The 22,762-nt window shown below is 34.8% G+C and overlaps 1 protein-coding gene across 1 annotated transcript in view; it reads left to right on the forward strand.

Moving 5' to 3' along the window:
• LOC106463375 (uncharacterized protein ZK1073.1-like) overlaps positions 1-22,762 on the forward strand; it is a 128,825-nt gene that overhangs the window by 49,243 nt on the left and 56,820 nt on the right. The window contains exon 3 of the mRNA XM_013923397.2: positions 16,079-16,142. Coding sequence (XP_013778851.1) covers positions 16,079-16,142 — 64 coding nt within the window. The remainder of the gene's footprint in view (positions 1-16,078; positions 16,143-22,762) is intronic.

Below are 22,762 nucleotides of genomic sequence, written 5' to 3' on the forward strand. Positions count from 1 at the left end.
TGTAAACTACAAAGAACAATTGTCTCTTCGTAGTTTACACATGTCTGGTCAAAGACAATTGTCTCTTTGTAGTTTACATATATCTGGTCAAAGACAATTGTCCTTTAGACATGTGTAAACTACGAAGACACAATTGTCTTTGACCAGACATGTGTAAACTACGAAGAGACAATTGTCTTTAGACATGTGTAAACTACAAAGAGACAATTGTCCCTGACCAGACATGTGTAAACTACAAAGAGACAATTGTCCCTGACTAGACATGTGTAAACTACGAAGACACAATTGTCCCTGACTAGACATGTGTAAACTACGAAGAGACAATTGTCTTTGACCAGATATATGTAAACTACAAAGAGACAATAACTTTTTATCAAAGCTGCATCTTTACAGCTGCTTCCGTACAAATACATTTCTTTTATACCTTTATACAGTGGAAGGTCCTAGGTTTGAGCCGCGAAATGCCATTATGGAAGCGTTATAACTGAGACAGTGAATTCAGAGTAGCTATGTAGACAGCAGGTGTTGCTGACTGGTTGGTCTCTCTCTGGGCAGCAGTTATAAATTAGAGATGGTTATTTCTGAACTTTGGGTCATTAATCTAGCCGTATAGTCAATGTATCACATAAGGTGCCATTCAAGTTGAACTGTATAATGCCTTATTGTTTGGCAGTGTTCGACAGCTGAGACATTTATTATTTCCCCCTAATTTGGGTCGCGATATGTAACTAGGATAAATGTTACAAAACTGTCAAGAACAGAATTCTCTTCATCCCCTAGTTATTCCAATGTGAAAGACTTGAAATTGGAATAACTTCTGTGTGTGGAATAAAAAAAATTGAGAAAGTGTATTGATTTAATGTTTACGCAGCAGTAAATAAATAATAGTATTAATTCACGTGTATAGTTTTTGCTTTCGAGTTCTGTTAACAATGTACTCAATCCCAATGAAATTGAATTGCCTCATGCACGACTCAAGTGATGTAAAACGATCCACGTGTGAAAAGACACCGAAAATCTTGTATGAATGGGTTTATATTGTACAGGGTGTTACAAAAGTAGCGCCTTATGTGTGGTAACACATAGACAATCTTAAAAAAACAAATATTTTGTTTGATGCCCTTTAACTATCAATCACTGGTCAATCAATACACGTAAAGGTCTCATTTTGTAACACTGATAGCCCATTTGGGTCTTCTTCACCTAAGACAAAAAGGATAAGTCATGGAGGGCGATAATTTTAGTACCGTTTGTATGTTTTTGTGAAATACCCTTTTGAAATCTAGGTTACAATGTTGTTATTCAAAAAATTAATGTCTAAAGTACAGTCTCAATTCCTGAAATAATTTGCGCCAACACATTTGAATAAAGGAGAATCAGACGTAATGAGCTGAGTGTAATGTTCAGGAAACAAGCGTTTCATCTTATTTACCAGAACTTGAAACTATAACGTTTCTTGGAAGCCGGAATTCGTTTTCTGTTACGTGAAGCTAGAGCTCTACGTGTTCAAGCAGAGCGAAACGAGCCTAAAATAATCAATACGGGCACCGCGATTCTTCTGATGCACGGTTATATAAGAATAGACTTCTTTTTCGAGACAGTGTTTAGTTAAAAAACTACCTTTCACTCAAACTCTGCAGTTTGCTAATGACAAGTGCGCTAAGAGGCTTAAAATGAAATGTGTCGTAAGGCAAAAAAAAAACATTTGATTATATATGTGTGAGTTTGTTTGACATGTGGTTGGGCACGGTGAAGAGTGAAATAATGTGTTGCTAACGTAGCAAGTAAATACTTCACTTGTGTTAGACAGATACAGATTATATAGTTAAGCTTAATCATCTCTACTCTCAAAGACACTTTAGATGAGAACATCCGGGTGTTAGTATTCTGCCCTATGGAGTGAAATAAATTTCCGCAAACATGAAACATTCTCTAATGATTATCATGCATTTATTACTTCTAATAGAATGTGCTTTTGGTGTGATTCTTGATTAACAAGTAAAGTTATACTTTAATCTAGTCATTTCGTTTACTTGAACTTTTTTTTCTTCTCAAAATTAAATCTGTAAGAAGAATGTGCTAATGATAGTTCGTACATGAACATGCAGATTCGTGTGTTTAGTAACTGGTTACGTATTGATACGAATATTTGTGCTCACTGCTTATTTACATATCGTTTCGGATAACTGTAACTACTGCTGTTTTACCTATCGCTTCAGATTACTGTTGACTTATACACATCGTTTCGATTGGTAGTAATTACAGCTAATGTACATATCGCTTCGGATAACTGTGTGGTTACTGTTAAATAACACATCGTTTCGAGTGTTTGTAAGTATTGCTAATTTACATACCGCTTCGGATCACTGCTAATTAGGTAATTTAACGTTAGGAATTCAATTGGCCGATTAATAACTATACGCTTTTTTTTTAATTGCAAAAAGAAACGTTTCAAAAATAACACTATTATAGAAAGCTGACAAAACACTGAAATTAAAGGTTTAGAACATAGATATAAGAATTAGGGCCTTTCTGTATGGGGGTAAAAAACACTTTAAAACTTGTCAACTGCATGAAATACAAAACACCTTGTTTCCTGGGTAAAACACAAATAACTTGCTTCCTGGTTAGAACATAAAATAACATGCTACTTGGATAGAACATAAGATACTTTGTTTTCGGAGTAAAACTATCTTGTTTCTTGGGTAACACGTCAAAAACAATTTAATTACTTTTTGTTTTTGAAAATATATCATTATATTAAAGATATAATAAACTTCTAGTTACATCCTTGCTTAATTAGGTAAAACATTTTATCTCTTTTTGTTGTTGTTGTTTTTTTTTTACGTTAATTACTCAGTTCATCCTTCTCTCTAGGGAATTATTTGTAATTTCCGGTTTTTTGCTTCCCAAGTTAAAATTCAATTTTAAGTTAGTATCATTTTCCGGTTACTAAAGAAAAATTTATTAGCAAAAGATTATGATACCTTTTTCAAGGACCTGCAGAATTGACATGGTAACATATAAGAAAAATAGATAAATGTTGATAGGTCTTTCGAGCATGATGAATACAGTCTAAAGAATACGAAGATAATTTCGAGTTGCCACATAATCTCTTACAAGTGCTAAAGTTGAGTTTAAATCAGATGCTGTCTGTATTTTGCAAATATCTGGTAATGAAAATTCCTTGAATTTTGTACCACTGGTTATCGTACACAGAATATTTCTGAATTTATGCTAATTTTTACGTCTACAAGATGGATAATGAAATGCAATAACATCTTCTTAACTTGTTTGGATTTATCTATCTGAACCATTTATACTTATGTGTATACGAGAATAAGCATATAAGTCTCCTTCCTATGGGCAGAGGAGCGCGACCCTGTGGTAGAGCTCTAGATTTTGGAACAGAAGGAGAATGAAATGAAACAACATTTCCTTAACATGTTTGGATTTATCTATCTGAACCATTTATTATTTATGTGTATACGAGAACAAGCATATGTCTCCTTCCTATGGTGCTGAGGAGCGCGACCCTGTGGTAGAGCTCTAGATTTTGTAACTGCAATATCACAAAATATTTTCCGCACTTTAAGCAACTAATGCATTATAAAAATGGCAGTCAATCCCCTTAGAGGGAATTGTGGGTGGTAAGATGCTACTGAGTAGCTGCCTTCCCTCTGGTTAGCAGCTCAAAATTATCGTGCAAATATGCATGTATAAATATTTTATTTTACTAGTACTAGTGTTTGTTTGAAGTTAAGCACAAAGATACATAACGGGCTATCTGTGCTCTGCCCACCACGGATATCGAAACCCGGTTTCTAGCGTTGTAAGTTCTCAGACATACCGCTGAGCCACTGGGGTGCAGGACTGAATGAACTATGACTATAAAAATTCATGTCTTCGATAGTCCAACACTGCAAGAATAACAATAATAATAATAACAACAACAACGAAACAAAACGTTAATTTGATATGTCTTTACTGCTCGCTGTCACTTCAATGAAAACAAATTTTTCTTATAACAAGTTTCAAACATGAAAGCTGAGTTAAGTTTAAAATAAAATAGAAACATTTACATAAACATGTGGTTTGCTTATTTGTTTGTAATTAAGCACAAAGCTACACAATGGGCTATCTGTGCTCTGCCCACCACGGGTATCGAAACCCGGATTCTAGCGTTGCAAGTCCGCAGATATCCCGCTTTGCTACTGGGGGGCCATAAACATGTGGACAACGCTATTAGACCAGTTGGAATTCAAAACATAGATTAATGTATTTGAAAAGAAATTGGCTGCTCTAGTATTATAAGTAAGTATTGCTTTACATATTTACGCTATCCGCCGTCACGAACTGCAAACAAGAAGTTTAAGCCATCTTTTATTATAACGCAGGGAAGATAACCTGTGGTACAGTGATAAACACACTGTGTAGCTACCTTACTTCACGCAACGTCCATCTCTCGAGAAGCCATCGATCTAGTCCACTGAACTTTGGCATTTTCTGCGTCGGGCTTGTGGTTCTGAAGATACGCAAGAAACTGGTAACCTTGGATGCTGATATAAAAGACGGTATTTTCAGCTTCTTGTTTTTGCGGCTTGCTTTTGCTGTGGAAAGAGAAACAAAAATATACAGTTTTATAAAACTGCTCACATACACAAACTGCGGAAATGGAAGTTAGAATTAACATAGTTTCCATGGGAAAACGTATAGAAAAAAAATTGTTTTTTCGCTCTTTGTTGTTATAGTTACATGGTTCTCCATTCTTGACTTCACATCTTCAACTTTTTTTTTCTTCTTTTTACTTTACAACCTCTTATAAGCCAGACAGTTTGGATAAATCGCATAACAGTCTGGAACAAAAACTTTGGTATACAGCACATTCACTAAATAGTAATAGATATTTAACACATTTTTCTATATAGTGAAAATAATGCCATTTTTGATTACTTTAATTTCAAGAATTCCGCTTGTGCATGAAACAATATGTTTGTTTGAAATTAAGTACAAAGCTACACAATGGGTTGTCTATGCTCTGCCCACCACAGGTATCGAAACCAGGTTTCTAGCGTTGTAAGTCCGCAGACATACCGCTGTGCCACTGGGGGGTACAGAAAGAGGCTGCTGTTACGAGTTTCTAGAAAATGGCGTCTGTGTTCTTGTGTTGTAGCCAGCCAGACGGAAAATACTTTACTTTATTTCTTTGGTACTGAAATGCTGCTCGTATTTTGTTCAGAATATTTGAAAAGAAGTGTAAGAATTTGTATTTTTAAACAATAGTGTCTGATGGTTTTTACCGATTGAAATAAACAAACTGCATTAAATATTTAAAGAAACTCAGATATTGACCTAAGCGGTTAAAATGAAAGATAATTTATTTAGTTCAACAAAACATTTCTTATTGAATATTATGACAGTCAACGTATACATAACCTTTAAGCACATTAAAACAACTGTAATTAAAGCCGTAATGGTTTGTGTCAATAAACTGCAGTTGTGGGAAACACAGCTTGAACGTACAAGTCTAGTAAAATAGGGAACATATTTTGTAAAAGCCGGCTGTGGCCAATTGTTAGCATTCCTGTACTGTAAATCCGAGGGGTCGTAGTTCGTGTCCCGTTGATATAGAAAATGCTCTTTCCATTTTGGGGTTCGTATGTACGCTATAAAAGTGGCGGTAAAATCCAACTATTTGGTTGGACTATAGTAGACCAAGAGCTGGCGATGGTTGCTGTTGACTAGCTGTCTTACCTCTATATAATCAGTTCAAAATTAGGGACGGCTATACGCAGATAGCTTTTGCGCTAAAGTTATAAAACAAATTTGAATTATGTTTTTAATCAAAGATGAATCAATATACATATGACCTTACACGCACAGACATTTTTTTATAACATGTGAATACAATGCAAATACAATTTCCCAACTTAGCCACAGAAATAAATTTCACACAATTTAATTAATATGCTAGTGATATAAATGATTCACTCTTAGGGGTGTCTACGTTGATCACAGTGACTATTATACAATAATACATTTTACTGGTGTTTTCTCAGCACGTGACGTAACTAATACAATACAATACCAATGCAAAGATACACTAAATTAAATTCTAAATTTGAAAAAAGAATAATGCATGCAACTAAATAAAAAACTCAATTTAGTGATAACAAAAGTCGATAAATTTCAGATAATTTGTTGGTCATCTTTTTTTTTATGACATTTAGCCAACAAAACGTCTCTGTAAAATTCTTTGTTAAAGAAATTGGTAACATACCCAAAGAACAAAATATAGATACAGTGGTGTAGTGTTAAATTTTATAGTGCCGGAGCCATGCCAAAATTTATCAGACGTGTGACATCGCCATAAGGGTAAAGATCTGAAAGGCCAACTTCAATTCTTTGAATCCATTTTAAATAAAGAAAATATATTCAATACTAATTATTTGAGACTTCTTACTAATATTAAAGTCAAATTGGATACACATTTAGTAGCAAGAGAAAACACGCAACTGTTAATAAGCAAGGCTAACAAAACAACAACTATGTACCAGATACAAATCATTAACATTGAAACAAGTTTTAAAATCTTTCTAACTGTACTATAATATTAATAACCTTGATTTTTATAATGCCTTATATACCTCTTATACTGCCAACACAAATAGCTAAAAAAGCGACCTATGGTTATGAATCACACATAATTTTAGGTGTAAATTGAATAACTTTTTTTACATACATATTTTTAATTTTTGGAATGTATGGACTCAGTTCCAAGTTCAGATGCCGGAGCGGTGATCCGGTACTCTCCGGCAGCACTACACCCCCGTATATACGTACAAGTAAATGTACTGAACACTGATGATTTGGATGACGAAAATTTGTCTGATCTGTAAAGTGGGTAGATGTCGCTCAGTAATTCAAATCAACAAGCTTATCCAATTTAGCCGTAGATTTAGTAAATACAGATAAGCAGTTGACTGTAATACAAAACTATGCCATATTTCACGTTCTTTGCCACACACTAAGAACTTATGATGAAGAAATTACTTGTATGAATCTTCTTAAAAGTGCTGAAAACATATTGAGTTAACTGTGAGATGTTGAATTTTTTAAACCTATTTCCTGCACCCGTTTAAATTAGAGAAGGTTTATGCAATTACTGCTCAAGCACACGTAGTCATTTGCATATAGATGTGTTCTTTGATAATCTGCTCAGCGGATGATATCGTGAATTCTTCGCTCGTCTACTGGAATATGAATATACATTATAAAATTTATAATTTTTTCTTAATATCAGTGAAACTCTAGAAGCTTTAACATGTGATTTATCAGTAGTTGTCTCATAACTTAGACCAGTGAGATTGTCTCCATATTAAAAAAAAAATCTCATTCGATGGTAATTTTATGCTTTTTCAGATCCACGTACTGAACCATGATTGCGAAAAGAGCAGATTTGGTATGCAAGTACCACCTGTCTTACCTTCTCATAGTAAATATTCCATACCTACAAAATCTTACACTTTTTCTAGAGTTGTTAGAATTTAGAATATACTATATCCGATCACGGCCATGTGTTAAATCTATCCCGAGGTGCTACTGTCTGTAATAGGGTCTGGTCATTGAAACTTTCTACTGTCTCGTAGAAAATGGTATTGTGTCCTACTTTAAGTTGCGCATGTCCGACTGTTCTGCAACTGTCTTATGGAGGAAAGGTCTTTCCTGATTCTTGTTATCCAATTTTCTGATTGATCAACTACAGAGAGAAGGCGAACTGTAAACGCACTTTTGGCGTTGTCAGACAGATTGGTTTTTGATTCTGAAAGAACCACGACTCTCTGTATAAGTCATTTCTACGTTTTCATGCTGATCTTGTGTGATTCATTTTCTTTACTTCCATTTTTCCTTCATCTTTTGTTTGTCTTTAGTTGCTCTTTTCATTAAAACAGATATAATATTTTATTGTAATGCAACTTCCATTTCGCCTATGGGTCATTTATGTGTTTACGTTCTTCAGTTAGTAAAGTGTTTGTTTATTTATTTATTTTTTCATCTTTACACCGTGTATTGTCTGTTTCATTCAACCTATAACAACTATTTATATCCGTCCTTCCGAATATTAGATCCATGAAGCGCCGGTTAGTGAGATATCAGATAACTGTGTGTTAGGTTTATCTTTGAAATATCACACAAATTTATGTACAGTGAACAGGAAGGGCGTAGAAATATATACATATATATAGTGGAGGGAACAGGCGGAGAAGTGGACGAATGGAGAAGGGAATGGGCAGAGAAGTGGATGAATAGTGAAGGGAACGGGAGGAGAAGTGGATGGATAGCGAATGGAACGGTAGAGAAGTGGATGAATAGTGAAGGGAACGGGAGGAGAAGTGGATGGATGGCGAAGGGAACGGGTAGAGAAGTGGATGAATAGTGAAGGGAACGGGAGGAGAAGTGGATGGATAGCGAATGGAACGGGCAGAGAAGTGGATGAATAGTGAAGGGAACGGGCAGAGAAGTGGATGAATAGTGAAAGGAACGGGAGGAGAAGTGGATGGATAGCGAATGGAACGGGTAGAGAAGTGGATGAATAGTGAAGGGAACGGGAGGAGAAGTGGATAGATAGCGAATGGAACGGGTAGAGAAGTGGATGAATAGTGAAGGGAACGGGAGGAGAAGTGGATGGATGGAGAAGGGAACGGGAAGAGAAATGGATGGATGGAGAAGGGAACGGGCAGAGAAGTGGATGGATAGCGAATAGAACTGGTAGAGAAGTGGATGGATAGTGAAAGGAACGGGCGGATAAGTGGATGGATAGAGAAGTAGGTGGACAATAAACTAAATTTACGGAGAAATAGATATGAAGTGAATTGAATGGACGATTAAGTAGATGTGTAATGAAGAGGATGAATTGAGGAAGAAATATATTGGTGGTAAAGAGAATGAAAGCTGAAGTAGATGGATATCAAAGATGATAGACAGAGAAGTATATAACACGCTGTAACCAACAACCGGTATTAACTCACTGGTTATATTTCCTTAATATTTTTAAAGCCTCCCCCCCCCCTCCCAAGTGGCTCATTGGCAAGTCTGCGAACTTAAAACGCTAAAAACCAAGTTTCGATACACGTGGTGGGCACAGCACACATAGACCACCGTGTAGCTTTGTGCTTAACTACAAACAAGTAAACAACACAAACGAATGTTTCAGAATCACAACACCTATCATATCAGCACTGTCAGAATACATCCAGGTTTGCACGCTGCACGTTTCATTTTGGTGAACTTTGGTACATTTTAAAACACAAGGCATTAAGCACTCAACATGTTTAACATGCTTTACTTGACTTAGTTTATGCATAGAGCGTACTCGTTTCTAGGTTTAGAGAATGTACGAATCCTGTGAAAAGAAAACGAAAACGAGGAATATTTTCCAGTGTTTTAGCATAGTAGTTGAAGAAATAAGAAATGAAATATATCCGTTTGAAGTGGGTTCAAACATTACTAATTCTCATACTTAATCTAAACTGATGACGTTGCAACTTCTTGAGCTCCCCCAACCCCACTGAACTCGTTATAAGATAACAGTCAAGTACATAGAATTTCTACCAAACACCAAGACAATGTTTTCTAATGCTCTGGTTACTTTATACCTTTTCCTTCTTCTTTTCTTTAACCTCTCTGAAGTCGCTGAAGTTCAAACATTTCTATAATTATGCTTTGTATGTTGATTAAGAGATTAATTATTCGATCATTATTGTGTATTCGTGGCGAGGACAACGGAATCTACAACCACTGGTATTGCCTAAAATGTATAAGGATATGTGAATAATTGCCAGAATTTGAATATTTTATCTGGAAACTGTATTTGGACTAAGCGTTCTGACGCTCTTTATATATGACTAAACTCAGGATGACCTCTTCAGCAAAAAACAAATATCTAGGTAGTAAAAGCTGATTTAGAATTGTCAGATATTTTACTTCAGATATAATAATAGTCGTCTTCATTCTGTTATTACACATAAAACCATTAGACAGTTTTGGAGGAGCCGTCCTATTGTAGTTTGCATAGTTCTATAATTACCTCATTTATATGTAATATCAATTTAAACTTATATACCCTGGAATAGATTAACACATAAAATACAATTATGTTTTATTTTCTGTACTTTAGTATATATGTATATATATAATTATAAATCTTCAATACTGCATATTTATAAACACATAATATTTTGGCAAAGCACTAAGTTTGTTGCAAATAAAAAATAATATTTTCCCCAAACTTCGGGTGTTATTTAGCTAAAATATGTTAACAAAATCTGTTTGTGAGAACGTAAGTCTACTATAGACATATTTTACGTGAAAAGTAGTTGGGTATTTCACTCTTTATGCTACACGTGAACTAAACGGGCAGGGTAGAGACCCCAAGGCTCAGAAATATCCACTGTAATTTAGAACTACTGACCAAAGGTCAAAAGCGTCTGCAGTCTTTGTGGCTACTCTTGACCGAATGGAGTGAGTAACTGTAATTTATATATCGCCCTCACAGATTAAAGTGCTGCATATCGCGGCTCGAACCTTGAATCTTTTTATTTGTAACCCGAAACGTTAATTACTAAGCCACGACCATTTTAAAAGATTATCTAAGCAAAGGAGTAATTACATATAGTTATTCGAAGAAGTCTAACTATTATAAAGTCTAGTATCGCATACTGTGCACTTTTCATAAAGCTGGATGCGTATTGCTCATGAGAGTTTCATCATTCGATCACGAATCCTAGTTGTGAAAGTTAATTAAGATGAAACTGACTACTAACGACCATTTTAATTCTCGAGTTGTGGTGCAATAAAATGTTGTGTACTTTCAAGTTTTCGTACAAATGGTATTATTAGTACTTTGTAACTTGAAAAATAATATGAAGTAGTTGAAGAATGTATTACGAAGTTAGAATGTTTTATTTATAATCATATTCACTGCAGTAATTAAAGTCACATCGTAGATTTAGCAGGGCAATGGAATTATACATGTAGTGTAAATGTAGTAACGGGACAACAACAATACAGCAGATACAAATATCTGCTGGCTTCTGTGCATTAAATGCATTCTGTTCTACACTCCTAAACATTTTGTTCTTTCTTCGTTCAGAAAAAGAAAAAAACGACGACAAACTATTTTCATACTTTAAGCATTGAACTCACAGTTGAGTGAACTTAATTGGGTTGTGGTCTCAGTGTGACGACAAGTGACTTTTTATATGTAGTGAATTGTGGCTTCAGTCTGTTTATAAGTAACTTTTTATGTGGAGCGAGTTGTGGCCTCATTATGTTTATAATTAACTTTTTTATCTGGAGTTAATTGTGGCCTCAGACTGTTGATAAGCAGACTCTCTTGTATACGAAGTGAGTTGTTTCCTTAGTCTGTTTATAAGTGACTTTTATGCGGAATGAATTGTGGCCTCAGTCTGTTTATATGTGACTTTTTATACCGAGTGAATTGTGGCTTCAGTCTGTTTATAAGTAACTTTTTTATATGGAGTGAGTTGTGGCTTCAGTCTGTTTATAAGTAACTTTTTTATATGGAGTGAGTTGTGGCCTCAGTCTCTTTATAAGCAGAATCTCATGTATACGGAGACTGCGCCATCATTACATTAGTTAATATTTTAAATATGTTGCATAAACGATTACGTCACATTAACCTTAGTAGTTTTGTTTAACACATTTGACTTGGCTGCCGTCTTGAAATATGCATGTTCTCTTATTTATATCCGGAGCCTCTTTGGGGTGGAAATTTGTTTGTTTGTAGTTAAGCACAAAGCTACACAGTGGACTATCTGTGCTGTGCCCACCATGGATACCAACACCCGCGATATCTTGTGTGTGTTGTTAGTGTTGTAAGTCTGCAGACTTACCGCTGAGCCACTGAAGGGTTGGAAACAACAGTAAAGACTTGTAAACTGATAAAGAACGTTAGAAGTTTTGAGTATCACTATTCAGTTCTTCTACCTAAGACATACTGTGAACTATGTCCATGTTTAAAAATGAATCTTAAAGGCACACAAGGGTAAACTCAGTAAAATGAACTTCAACAATTCAATATTTTAAATAATATTATTGATATAAGCTGTTTAATAATTGTACGTTTTAGTTGTATTATAAAATGATGCTTATTGAGGTAGTAATATATAATGATTATGTGTCATATAAGTAAGAAAACGATTCATACCAGAAATGATTTTTCACTGAGTTTCTGAGGTAAACAACTGTGTGCTTGTCATTTCGTATACATGGCGTATCAAGATCTTACTCAAATATGTCAAGGTGTACCAGCATAAACTATCAAACTAAAAACGATGTATATGACACACTGTACTTTCATATTTACTTACAGTTCTTATCATGGACTAAGGTGTCTAGAAAAGCTATGGGCTTGCTGGTGTTATACTATAAAACTAACACTATTGTGTTTTCTCTGGGGATAATCCAGAAAGTAAGACACATGTTCAGAATCTTTAACGATCGCAATCCCTCTGATAGGACAAAAGCTGAAAAGATATTGAATAGTCCCCCAACTAATGTTTTTCAAGGAAATAAAGAAAGAGATTAGCCAAGAAAGAAACCAGTCTTGAGCTATAGTTACTCCTCCTATTTTATTGTAAAGAAAGAAACCGGTCTTGCGTTATATTACACCTCCTATTTTATCGTAGAGAAAGAAACCGGTCTTGAGTTATACTACACCCCCTATTTTATCGTAGAGAAAGAAACCAGTCTTGAGCTATAGTCACTCCTCCTATTTTATCGTAGAGAAAGAAACCAGTCTTGAGTTATATTACACCTCCTATTTTATCGTAGAGAAAGAAACCAGTCTTGAGTTATATTACACCTCCTATTTTATCGTACAGAAAGAAACCAGTCTTGAGTTATATTACACCTCCTATTTTATCATAGAGAAATAAACCAGTCGTGCTGTAGTTACTCCTATTTTATCGTAGAGAATTGTTTGGTTTGTTTATTTGAATTTCGCACAAAGCTACACGAGGGCTATCTGCGCTAGCCGTCCCTAATTTAGCAGTGTAAGACTAGAGGGAAGGCAGCTAGTCATCACCACCCACAGCCAACTCTTGGAAACTCTTTTACCAACGAATAGTGGGATTGACCGTCACATTATAACGCCCCCACGGCTGAAAGGGCGAGCATGTTTGGTGTGACGGGGACTCGAACCCGCGACGTGCAGATTACGAGTCAAGCGCACTAACCACCTGGCCATGCCGGGCCTATCGTAGAGAAATAAACCAGTCATGCTGTAGTTACTCCTCCTATTTTATCGCAGAGAAAGAAACCAGTCTTGAGTTATATTACACCTTCTATTTTATCGTAGAGAAATAAAACAGTCATGCTGTAGTTACTCCTCTTATTTTAGCGTAGAGAAAGAAACCAGTATTGAGCTGTAGTTACCCCTCATATTTGATCGTACAGAAAGAAACCAGTCTAGAGCTGTAGTTACTCCTCCTATTTTATCATACAGAAAGAAACCAGTATTGAGCTGTAGTTACCCCTCATATTTGATCGTACAGAAAGAAACCAGTCTAGAGCTGTAGTTACTCCTCCTATTTTATCATACAGAAAGAAACCAGTATTGAGCTGTAGTTACCCCTCATATTTGATCATACAGAAAGAAACCAGACTTGAGCTGTGGTTACTCCTCCTATTTGATCATATACAAATAAGCCAATCTTGAGCTGTAGTTGAGATTTTTCATGAGAAGGAAATGTTACTCTTTGCTGGAGAAGTTTAAGAACTTCTGAAGCGCATTCATATAGAAAGTCACACATAATTTCCATTGTATCGGTTTAGTAAATCAGCTTGCATGATGTCTTCTAGAAGAAGGTTTGTCTTAATATAGCTGCGCCAACAAGAGCCTAACAGACCTTATAATAAAACTAAATCTATTGTATTTCGCATGAAAAGTAAGAATTTTGTCAGAAATTTAGTTTAAAAATTCAGAAATATTCGCAATTTTCACAAGCGAAAACATTTTACGCTTTTTTTCTGTCCTCCCAACCCTCTCTGAAAACGCACAGATAAAATAGCGAAGTTTTGTTTTTAAAGATATGTTATTGGACATTTACCATTATAAACAGGGCACTGGTGTTTAAGTCCGCCAAATTCGTCGAACGTATTGCTGGTTAATAATTTTGCACGCTTTTTATTGACGGAAAGGCGGTAATTTGGACATTTTTTTAAATGCACATGAGTTTCTAGCCTTTTCTTCTCCTAAAGTCCATCTGATAAACTTGTAAAAATGGAGTAAATTGTGAATAAACTCTTAATGAATATAGGTACTTATAATTTGAATCTATTGGTATATGTGAACAGCCTTCTTATTTCTACTTTCATACTTCAAAACAAATTCCTGGATAAATTCACGGCAATCTAGTATTTAGAAATCTGTTTGTGCTTCTTCATTTCAGATTACGTCTAATTTATTATGTGATTCATGTGAAGTGATTAAACACGTTTTTTGTTGTTTTATTAGGCGTTAAAGAATTGTTTCTATGGATTATAAAACACTTTACTATTTGTTACTTCAATAATTGAACCAAACGGAACTCAAGATACACTGGTAGAAGTATTAAATAAGTCTTATGCTAGTTCAGCATTTTTTATTGATTGTAGCAATATTGAACTGTGGCAGAGCTGAAACTCAATGCCTAAGTAGCACCCTAATAATCTAGACATCATAGTTGTTCTTGTTGTCTAAGCCTAAGTAGCACCCTAATAATCTGGACATCATTGTTGTTTATGTTGTATGACTATCAACAGGTTTTCGAGATAAACTTCTAAAATGAATTCGTATAATTAATATTCATAATTGTAAATGGAAAATTTTTTGAATTAGATTTCGAATTAAATTAGAATATTTACCACTACCAAAAATGCGTGTTTTACCCAATGTTTGTGAGTTTCTGAAATTCTTCCAAAAGACTAGTTCGTGGATTTGAGATAAATATAACTACGAGGATTTACCGCCATCCCGTTGGGACTGAAAGCCTTGGATGACAACCTATAACAACTAGATTAAGCTTAAATTTTTAGAGACCATTGTTCACAATGAAAAATTAATTGCCTCTCCTACTGTTTTTAGTACATTAATATTTGAATCTGGAGAGTTTAGAACACGCTGCATACTACAAAAACCATGCTTAATATTGTATAATCGTTAGAGAATCGAACATGAAAAAAATTGAATTGTGTTTCCTATTGAAATATTTTTTTCTGATTCTAAAATAAAGAGCTGTATAATCTGTCCTGAAAATGTTGTTGGATATTTGTTGTCTGGATGAAAACTGAATACAAATTCCTATCTTGTTCGTAGACGTTCATAAAAAAACAAAAAAACAGAACCTCATAATGCGCTGCTCTCCCTAATTTTGTAAACAAGTACTTGTTTGTTTGTTAATCACAAAGCTATACAATGGTCTATCTGTGCTGTGTCCACCATTGGTATTGAAACACGGTTGTTAGCGTTATAACCCTTTAGACTTACTGCTTAGCCACAGGTGACTATTTAAAACGATTGCTTGTTTGTTTGAAGTTAAGCAAAAAGCAACACAATAGCCTATCTGTGCTCTGCCCACCACGGGTATCGAAACCCGGATTATAGCGTTATAAATCCACAGACATACCGCTGTGCCAGTGGGGGGCGTTTAAAACGAATACTCGACTGAAATCGATATTTTTAGTCATTTCCATCACTTATCAATATAAAGTTTCAAACCACAACCTAGCCGTAGCTGTACTTATGTATGTTTTATACGGTGTGCATCAGTTGATCATATAGAAGAACAACTAAACAATTAAAGTGCTCAGCTGTAGCAACTACATAGAACTTTTGTTTTGTAGATATTCAGAACAATCTTAACTTGTAAAACTGACAAATCTTCTGGATAACAACTGAGAGTGTTTTTTTTTCTTTCTTCCTTTATGCAGTTTATATAGCTGGGTGAAACTACAAACTGAGGACTGAAGGATTTAGAAATCTTATTATTGTTCTTCTTGTATTCTTTCTTTCTAGGGAGACATAGAGAAAATGGACAGCAAAGCAGTTTTCCTTACAGTCCATGACATAGGCAGCAACCGTAAGTTTTATTTGGAAACTAAACTGATAAAATGACTTAAAATGTAAAATCATTTTGGGAGCTTTGAGGGGGTTTAATTAAAATGTACCTAATCAAGTACACCTGGATAGCATAATATGAAATAAAGATTAGCTGAGGTAATACAAATTTACGGTTTTCATGCCGTTAAACTCCGTGTTTTTGGCAACTCCCTATTTTTAATGTTTTCTTTGACGTTCATTACAAGTTATGTCGTTGTAAATAGGCAAGTTAATGAAGTATGATGAATATGATTATGTCTGACAATATATCTAACTAATCCATTGACATTTGTTATTGCTCAGTATACCTGCGAAGTTTCAAGCACTATGAAGGTATATACCTTTGATAGGATTACTGTAAATAATCTACATCACGTACTATTTCTAATAAGATTCCCTAAATGTTCAATTCCCCGGGGGGTTTGAGAGCATCAAGTTTAAGAGGAAAGCGTAGAATTAAGTAAATGATAGCAACTGGGGTTCCTTTATAACTTGTAATGAGATACAAATTTCTAGATAAGGAACGTGTGCTATTCTTTACAACTAATATACATATCCCTCAGATGGAATATGTTTTCAGTTCAGATATCAACACACCATCTTAATCTCATTAATGAAAATATCTTTCTAACATCAGAAGTTGTAAGCCCGTGTCACACCTGTTTTTGATATTGACTAAATGATTATGCTAACGCTAAAGTGGGTGAACTTGGTCACTCAAAATTACTCTATAACATAATTGAAATATGTAGCTAAAAAAGTGACGCGATTGTTATGTTAATTTTAACATCTGAAGAAAGAGGGCGTAACTGGAATATCAGCGATTCGAGTCAAAAACAAAAGGCGTCGCAGATAAAAGTGAAACAAATGAAACTGTATAGGGTAAACTTAATAACGAATGAATAATTATAATGTACCCTAGTAACAGAGGTATATATAGGCTGTACACGGGTTATCAGGTTTAACTTATATTCACAAACCTCACATATGAAATTAAACTAGAACTTAAGTGGGTCTCATGACCTAGAAATAGCTATGAATGCTCAATCAAGCCGGCATTTCAGTCCTCATAATAGTCAAGTAGCTATGAATGCTCAATCAAGCCGGCATTTCAGTCTTCATAATAGTCAAGTAGCTATGAATGCTCAATCAAGCCGGCATTTCAGTCCTCATAATAGTCACATATACATTCTTGAACAGAGTAATAAAACTTAAGATGGTAAGGAAAATAACTGTTATTATTATAAGAAGAACGAAACCTAGATTAATATTCCCATTTTCCAATAATGTTGTAATGCACCCTTCTTCCTCACTGACCAATATGCTGTTAATGTTGGTGCTCAGAATGGTCTCAAATAAAGACGCATGCTATCCAATACGTGTGAACGTGGTGAGAGCCGAAATGGATCTGGTATAATTAATGTATCCTTCAGTTAGGTAACGTATTTTTTAATGTAACAATATTTGCAAGTTTTGTATCCAACAGTCACATACCAAGATGATGAAACATGGATATGACTAATTACGGTTATTTGGAGAACGTAAATTGGAACTTACTCTACCAGATTTCTTGTATTATTTAAAATAATTATATATTTTCTCTAATTGTTCCCTGTTTTATATGTTGATATGCATTGTTATTGCTGTACTTCTTGCTGTTTATTTTTAAATTTAAATTTTTTATCATTACTCTGACAAATGTTAAAAGTATTGGATGCCTCTACATTTTAGTATATTTACAAACATTTCAACTTCACTATTTTTTGATGTGTTTTGTGTCACTCTAAATTTGTACGTATTTGACATATTTTGTGATAAGTGTATTTTTATAGTAATTTTTACTTATTGTTTTTTTTAACATGTTAATGCAGCGTATAATCATTATAGACTTTATAAGATCATACAAGTGTACGAACTTTAAAATACTTTAAAATCCACTCATTCCTCTAAGTTTACTAAGATCCTGCAGTTCTTACGCCAGTTTCAGATATTCTGGTGATTACTTTGTTGTTCTATGTTTTTGCATATTTTATAATTACTGTATACTCTATTACTTTAGTATCATTAATCATAATTATTATACTCTATTGCTGTTGTGAAATATTACTGCAGTGCTAATTTATTTTTCACATATTTTACTAGTATTGTTCTTTTCTCACTGTTTCAAATGTAACGCAATTACTACCCTCAAGTGTATTTTTATGCCTAACATTGCCTGGAGATTAGGGCGATCGACTTGCAATCTGCGGGTGGCAGGCTTGAATCCTTGTCACCGAAAATGCTCGCTGTTTCAGCCGTGAGGCTGTTATAACATAACGGTCAGTCCCACTATTCGTTGGTAACTTAAGAGGTGGCGGTGGATGGTGTTCCCTGTAGTCTATCATTGTTAGATTAGGGATGGCTAGCACAGATAGCTCTCGAATAGCTTTGTGCTAAATAGAAAAACAGATAGCCATTGTGGTTTTAGTACATTTTAATACTACTTTAGATATTTTTTTCTGAAATAATCTACAATTAATTATCTTACTTCTTTGGATTTTGGGCAGAGTATGGCCCAGTGATTAGCGAGTTAGACTACGGATCTGTTGGTCCATCTTTCACGTCCCGTTAATTACCAACACACACAAATCGCGCTCAGCATTTTCAGGCTATGTGTGCGTGATAAGGGTGACGGTCAAATCCCACTACTCGGTGAGACAAGAGTTGACAGTAGGTGATGTTGACTATCTGCTTTCTATCTATAGTCTATCAATTCAAAATTAGCTTTGTGTGAATATTTTCGAATTTTTCACTTATCTGTACCGCATTTATAAAATATTACAAAAAGCCTGAGAAATAGTAACTATAAAATAAGACTACGTTTATGAATGAGTTTACGAATTGTCAATAAAAGAAATACAGTAATTAAAATATATCTCAAGAAATAACGAAATAATCTATAATAAACCATGAATTTATCTGTTAAATGTTTTCAGCGCAAAGCTATACAACAAGCTATCTGCGCTCTGTCCACCGCGGGGAATCAACTACCCCGATTTTAGCATTGTAAGTTCGTAAACTTATCGCTGACCTACCATGTGAAACATGATTGAAGATTACAGTAATTGCAAATACGTCAAAACACAGAGGATTACAGCAGTTTAAAATATATGATTAGATATGGGTTAAAAGAACCGTAATGTTTTGTAGAATTTGAAAAAAAAAGTTTTTCTTTCACAGATATTGAAGAAAAAACATGATTTTTACCATCTTTATTATCTGAAGTTGTCGGTGTTTTTTTACAAGTTTATCTTCTCTTATTAAATAAACTCATTTTTTTTCCATAGCAATAATTAAACCTATTTATACGATATGCTGCAAGAAATAGTTTTATTTGATCATTTTTAAGAAAAAAATGGGAATGCTAGAATATTTGGGTTAACTTGCTTATTTGTAATTAAGCACAAAGCTATACAATGGGCTATCTTTGCTCTGCCCACCACAGGTATCGAAAACCGGTTTCTAGCGTTGTCACTGGGTAAATTGCAGTGTTGTTTTTTGCTTCAGAATTTTCGCGCAAAGCTACACAAAGTACTATCGTGCATTGTCATCCATAATTTTGAACTGATAAAGGCGGAAAGGAAGCTAATCAACAGCACCCACAGCCAACTACTTTTCTCTGACTCAGTAATGAGATTTAGTCGTCACTTTTTGGTAATGGCAGCATTTTTACACACGTCTATAGTAGGATAACAAGTTGCAACCGTAAATTCTGCATATAGGGGTTTGAGACGAAGTGACGTATGCAAATAAATCTGCTGAAATTTAATTGCTATGCTGTTTCTTCAGGATTAGTTGCTATGCTGTTTCTGGAGGAACGTGCACTGCAGACAACAAATCTGAAAAGTTTACACACTGTCGTCTGTTCCTAGGCGTGCTTTCTCCTCTATCGTCAAATATTGCATTACTGGAATATTAACTACCGCCCTCTCGTGATTGTTGTATAAAATCAATCATATTTATTACTTTAACGTGTTTTGCCATTTTTAAAGAAACGCTCAATGTTTATGAATGCCAAAATAGCTATATCAGATATTTTGTTGATTTTTCAATTAAATTGCACGTTTTCTTTAGTTGTAATAACCATAAGTTAATTATCAGTCATGGTTTACACCTCACTTAACAAATCTATCCCTGGTATAATAGAAGATTGTCAGTCACGCTCTATAAGTTATTGGAGGAACTTATCTTGTTAAGTCACGTTTGGTATATTAGAAGATCAGTCACGGTGTATAAGTTATTGAAAGAACTTATCTTGATATGTCGCGTCTTGGATAGTAGAAGATTATTAGCTAAGTTATTTAAAAGACTTATAAAGTTCCTACCTTGGAATTATTTTTCACCAACCTAGTGACATCCACTAGAACCAAAAGAAACTAATGTAAACTAATAATTTAAGTGATAAAGAACCCACTCAACAACAATGCCATTAGTCAGCTGTTGTCGATATTGACCATTTACCAGTATCTTACCATATATTTGTGCTCCCCGTATAACACAGATTGTACTTAATGAATGCTACAAAGATGCTATATTAGCTTAGTTTTCTTTTAGAAAAATATCATCAGTCTCTGTACCTGCCTTTCTGTCGAAGAGAATACATCTGATCTGGACAGACAAGGTTCCTTATACGGCTGCTGCAAGAGAGCTGTTTGTTCAGTGTAGCATGTTAGCCAAGGTTGCTGCAACAGAGCTGTTTGTTCATTATAACATGCAAGTCAAGGCTGCTGTAAGAGAGCTATTTGTTCATTATAACATGCAAGTCAAGGTTGCTGCAACAGAGCTGTTTGTTCAGTGTAACATGTTAGTCAAGGCTACTGCAAGAGAGCTGTTTGTTCAGTGTAACACGTTAGTCAACGCTGCTCCAAAAGAGCTATTTGTTCAATGTAACATGTCAGTCAAGGCACATCTCAACTTGACTAACTCTAACCTGATACGATAATACTGGAGGCACGGCTCAACCTTACTAACTTTAACCTGGTAGGAGAACATTGAAGGCACATCTCAACCTTACAAACTCTAACCTGGTAGAATAACACTGAAGACAGGGCTCAACCTTACTGACTCTAACCTGGTGGGATAACACTGAAGGCACAGCTCAATCTTACTAACTCTAACCTGGTAGGATAACAATGAAAGCACTATACAATCTTACTAGGTCTAAACTGGTAGAATAATAATGAAAACAAAGCTCAATCTTACTAACTCTAACCTGGTGGGATAATACTGAAGACACGGCTCAACCTTACTAACCCTAACTTTGCAGAATAATACTAAACATACATCTCAACCGTACTAACCCTAACCTGGTAAAATAATACTAAACATACATCTTAACCTGTTAGGATAATACTGAAGACACGGCTCAACCTTACTAACTCTAACCTGGTAGGATAACAATGAAAACACTATACAATCTTACTAGGTCTAAACTGGTAGAATAATATTGAAGACAAAGTTCAATCTTACTAACTCTAACCTGGTGGGATAATACTGAAGACACGGCTCAACCTTACTGACTCTAACCTGGTGGGATAACACTGAAGGCACAGCTCAACCTTACTAACTCTAACCTGGTAGGATAACAATGAAAGCACTATACAATCTTACTAGGTCTAAACTGGTAGAATAATATTGAAGACAAAGCTCAATCTTACTAACTCTAACCCGGTGCGATAACATTTTAATAGACCTACACTGGTACACTAATTTACAAGGTACAGCTCCAGTTTATTAGTTGTAAACTTGTGTATAACACTGGAGGCACAAATCAGTGTTACTAAACCTATATCAGAAATATAACACTGGAGTCACCGAGGCGGGTCCCATAAACATTTTTATGCCAGGAGAATCATTCTCTTTATTTCATAAGGGTATCATGGGGAGTTCTGAAATATCCAAGGTAGACAAAATCATTGTGCTTTCTGTATAGATATACGTTTTGGGGGTTAAGATGTTAATTTCTGTTGTATATACTACAATTAGTCCTGATCTTCCAAAGATATTTAGAATGACCATCATAATGAGAAAGTACTTCATGTATAGCAGGAATATATGCGGCTATGAATTGCTAGAAATATTCGAAGACAGATTGACAACACACTACACATCAAAAATATTTATTAGCATTCAACCACAAAAGTATATAAACATATTTATCTTTTACTAACATTCATCACACTTTATAGTGTTAGTTGACTTGAAGTTGATCTGTTTACTACAGAAACATTACTACATAAACATGTATGTGCTGGAAAATATGTCATATCCTATAATTTTATATCAGTCCCAGACCAGCAGTCCAATGCAGAGCACACAGTAACATTGAACTAAAATGAAATAGTCATGTTAATAGTAGTACTGTCACAGGTACCTTTAAAACAATATTAAATTTTTGCAAGCTGTTCAGTTTAATTGGAATCTAATCAAAAACACCTTAGGTGTGAAAAAAAAAGGTGCGTCCAAAAAAGGATTGAGTGCGCGACTTAAAGGAATGAAATCAAAATTGGTGGCCAAACTGGTAGCTACACTTATAGCATTGATAAGAATTTTAAAGAAAAT

The sequence above is a fragment of the Limulus polyphemus genome, unplaced genomic scaffold (genome assembly GCF_000517525.1).
Source record: "Limulus polyphemus unplaced genomic scaffold, Limulus_polyphemus-2.1.2 Scaffold1388, whole genome shotgun sequence".
Classification (NCBI taxonomy): domain Eukaryota; kingdom Metazoa; phylum Arthropoda; class Merostomata; order Xiphosura; family Limulidae; genus Limulus; species Limulus polyphemus.